General features: G+C 65.0%; 1 protein-coding gene across 1 annotated transcript in view; it reads right to left on the bottom strand.

Annotated features, from left to right (window-relative positions):
• Jph3 (junctophilin 3) overlaps positions 1–2,848 on the bottom strand; it is a 40,096-nt gene that overhangs the window by 6,052 nt on the left and 31,196 nt on the right. The window contains exon 4 of the mRNA XM_013012714.1: positions 1,787–1,911. Coding sequence (XP_012868168.1) covers positions 1,787–1,911 — 125 coding nt within the window. The remainder of the gene's footprint in view (positions 1–1,786; positions 1,912–2,848) is intronic.

The raw sequence follows: 2,848 nt of genomic DNA, 5'->3' as shown, positions 1-2,848 counted from the left end.
GCACACCACCACCACACACCACACACCACCACTGCACACCACCACCGCACACCACACACCACCACAGCACACCACACACCACCACCGCACACCACCACCGCCACCACACACCACCACCGCACACCACACACCACCACACACCACACACCACACCGCACACCACCACCACACACCACACACCACCACCGCACACCACCACACACACCACACACTGCCACAGCACACCACACACTGCCACAGCACACCGCACACACCGCACACCACACACCACACACGGCCACAGCACACCACACACAGCACACCACACACCACACACCACCACCACACACCACCACCGCACACCACACACTGCCACAGCACACCGCACACCACACACCACACCACACACCGCACACCACACACCGCACACCAACCACGCACCGCACACCACACCACACACCACACGCTGCACACAGCACACCGCCACCGCCCGAGGAGCCACTGCTTGGCCCGATTCCAGATCTGTCCCTGGTTCGGCCATGCCTCCCGGGGCTGAACTGGAAGCCAGGTGTCCCCAGAGCCGACCAGAGCGCCACGCCCAGCGGCGCAGACGCTCCGCTGGCTGTGCTGCACAGGAGCCTGAGCAGCTGCGGCCCAGTCCCCGAGCCTCTGCCCCACCCCAGAGCCTTCAACCCCACCCTCCGGCCTCCAGCCTCAGTCCCTGTCCTCTGCTCTGTCCCCGTCTCAGAGCCTCCCGCCTGTCCTCTGACCCCGTCCTCTGTCCCTGTCCTCTGTCCCTCAGGTGGTGGAGTGCTGGCCTTGAGTTGAGGGGCTGAGGGGCAGTGCCCAGCCCAGAGTTCAAGCCTTACAACAGACAAAAAAAACCAAACCAAAACTGGAAGTGGTGCTGCGGCTCAAGTAGAGCGCTCGCCTTGAGCATGAAGTGGCTCAGGAACAGCCTAGGCTCTGAGTTCAAGCCCCACAACCAGCAGGGAGGGGGAGGGAAGGAGGGAGAGAGAGAGACAAGAGATCAAGACACCCAGAACCGGTGTGTCCCCCCCCCCCCGCCCTATGTGGCCAGGCTGTCTCTGCAGCACCCGCTCTGGAACATCTCCCTCTCTAACATTCTCAACAGACAGAGCAGGCCTCACAACCTTCTAGCGGTGATTCAGAAGGTAGATCGCATGATGGGCTCTCCCCGCCCGCAGAGGCAGGGCTGGAAGGGACAGAGGCTCCACCAAGCAGGACCCTCGAGCCGCAGGTGCCAGGCAAGGCTGGCGTGGTTCACCCGTTCCTGCGGGGCAGCACCTGCCGCCCGCAGCCGACCCAAGGGGGCGTCCCGGCAGCACCCTTTACCAGAGCATCTCTGCCTCCCAGGGCTGCGAGAGCCCATCCCAATGTCCTGGGGCCACCTAAGGCCCACAGACCAGGGGCTTAAACAGAATCACTTGCTGTGGGTTCCTGGCAGCCAGCGGTCCAAGGTGCAGCTGTGGGCAGGGCTGGTCAGAGGGGACCTGCAACAGCCCTCCTACCCCGCAGCTTCCGGAAGCCCCGGACAGCGGCCACACCGCACGGCTCTGCCTCGGTCTTCCCACAGAAGCTGGGCCCCGCCCGCTCCATCTCCAGGCCTCCCCAGCACAGGCCTCTGCCCACGCCACACTCACAGCTTCTGGGCTGAGGGACGGAGCGCTGGACCGCCACTGACCAGCAGCACACGCTGGGTCCCTCTCTTTGCACAACTGGGGAAACCGAGGCCCCAAGAGGCGAGGGAGCGGAGCCCGTGGTGCTGGGAGCGGGTGGGACTCACCGTTCTCTCTGTGCTGGAAGGACGGCGAGAACTCCTTGGCAGTGACCCTGGCGATCCGGGCTTCCTCCTGCGCCTTCCGGGCCGCTGCAAGAGCCGCCTCCGCCTTGGCCCGCGAGTGGGAGGTCCTGCGGGGGAAGGAGGGCAGTGAGGGTGGGGCGGGGGGCCGAGGCTGGCCAGGTGCTGAGAGGAGGGCGGTGAGGGCGGGGGGCTGAGGCCGGCCAGGTGCTGAGAGGAGGGCGGTGAGGGCGGGGGGGACCCCCCCGAGGCTGGCCAGGTGCTGAGGCCCCGCTCGGGCCGCTCAGGGACCTGGGCTCAGGGGGGCCGGAGCCCCTCTGGCTCCTAGAGCCCTGGAACCTGGTCTGTCCCTCCCTCCCTCCCTTCTTCCCCCCCTCCTTTCCCTCCCTTTCCTTCCTTCCCTTCCTCCCTTCTCTTCCTCCTTTCTTCCTTCCCTTCTTCCTTCTTTCCTCCTTCCCTTCCTTCCTTCCTTCCTTCCCTTCCTCCTTCCCTTCTTCCTCCCTCCTTCCCTTCCCTCCTTCCTTCCTCCCTCCCTCCTTCCCTTCCCTCCTTCCTTCCTCCCTCCCTCCTTCCCTTCCCTCCTTTCTTCCTCCTTCCTTCCTTTCCTTCATCCTTCCCTCTCTTCTTCTTTCCTTCCCTCCTTCCCTTCCTCTTTCCTTCCTGCCTCCCTCCCTTTCCTCCTTCCTTCCTCCCTCCTTCCATTCCTTCTTTCCTTCCCTTTTCCCTCCCTCCCTCCTTCCATCCTTCCTTCCTCCCTCCTTCCTTTCTGCCTCCCTCCCTTCCTTCCCTCCTTCCTTCCTTCCTTTCTCCCTTCTCTCCCTTCCTGTGTCCCTCCCTCCCTCCCTCCCTCCCTCCCCTCCCTCCTCCTTCTGCAACCCACCAGCCAGCACATCCTCCATGGTGGAGAACCTGTCCTCCCCTGCGCTGCCCCTGCTGGGCGGGTCCCGCCAGGCCCGCCACGCGCCCCTGCGTGTGAGCAATGCCACAGACGCCTCCTGACTGCCCAGCGTCCTGCACGGGCTGGCGCCACAGCCAGCGCCCGCACGG

Source organism: Dipodomys ordii, unplaced genomic scaffold, assembly GCF_000151885.1.
Source record: "Dipodomys ordii isolate 6190 unplaced genomic scaffold, Dord_2.0 Scaffold18, whole genome shotgun sequence".
NCBI classification, from domain to species: Eukaryota; Metazoa; Chordata; class Mammalia; order Rodentia; family Heteromyidae; genus Dipodomys; species Dipodomys ordii.
The sequence above is the reverse complement of the archived record's forward strand: the minus strand, read 5'-3'. Positions and strand labels throughout refer to the sequence as shown.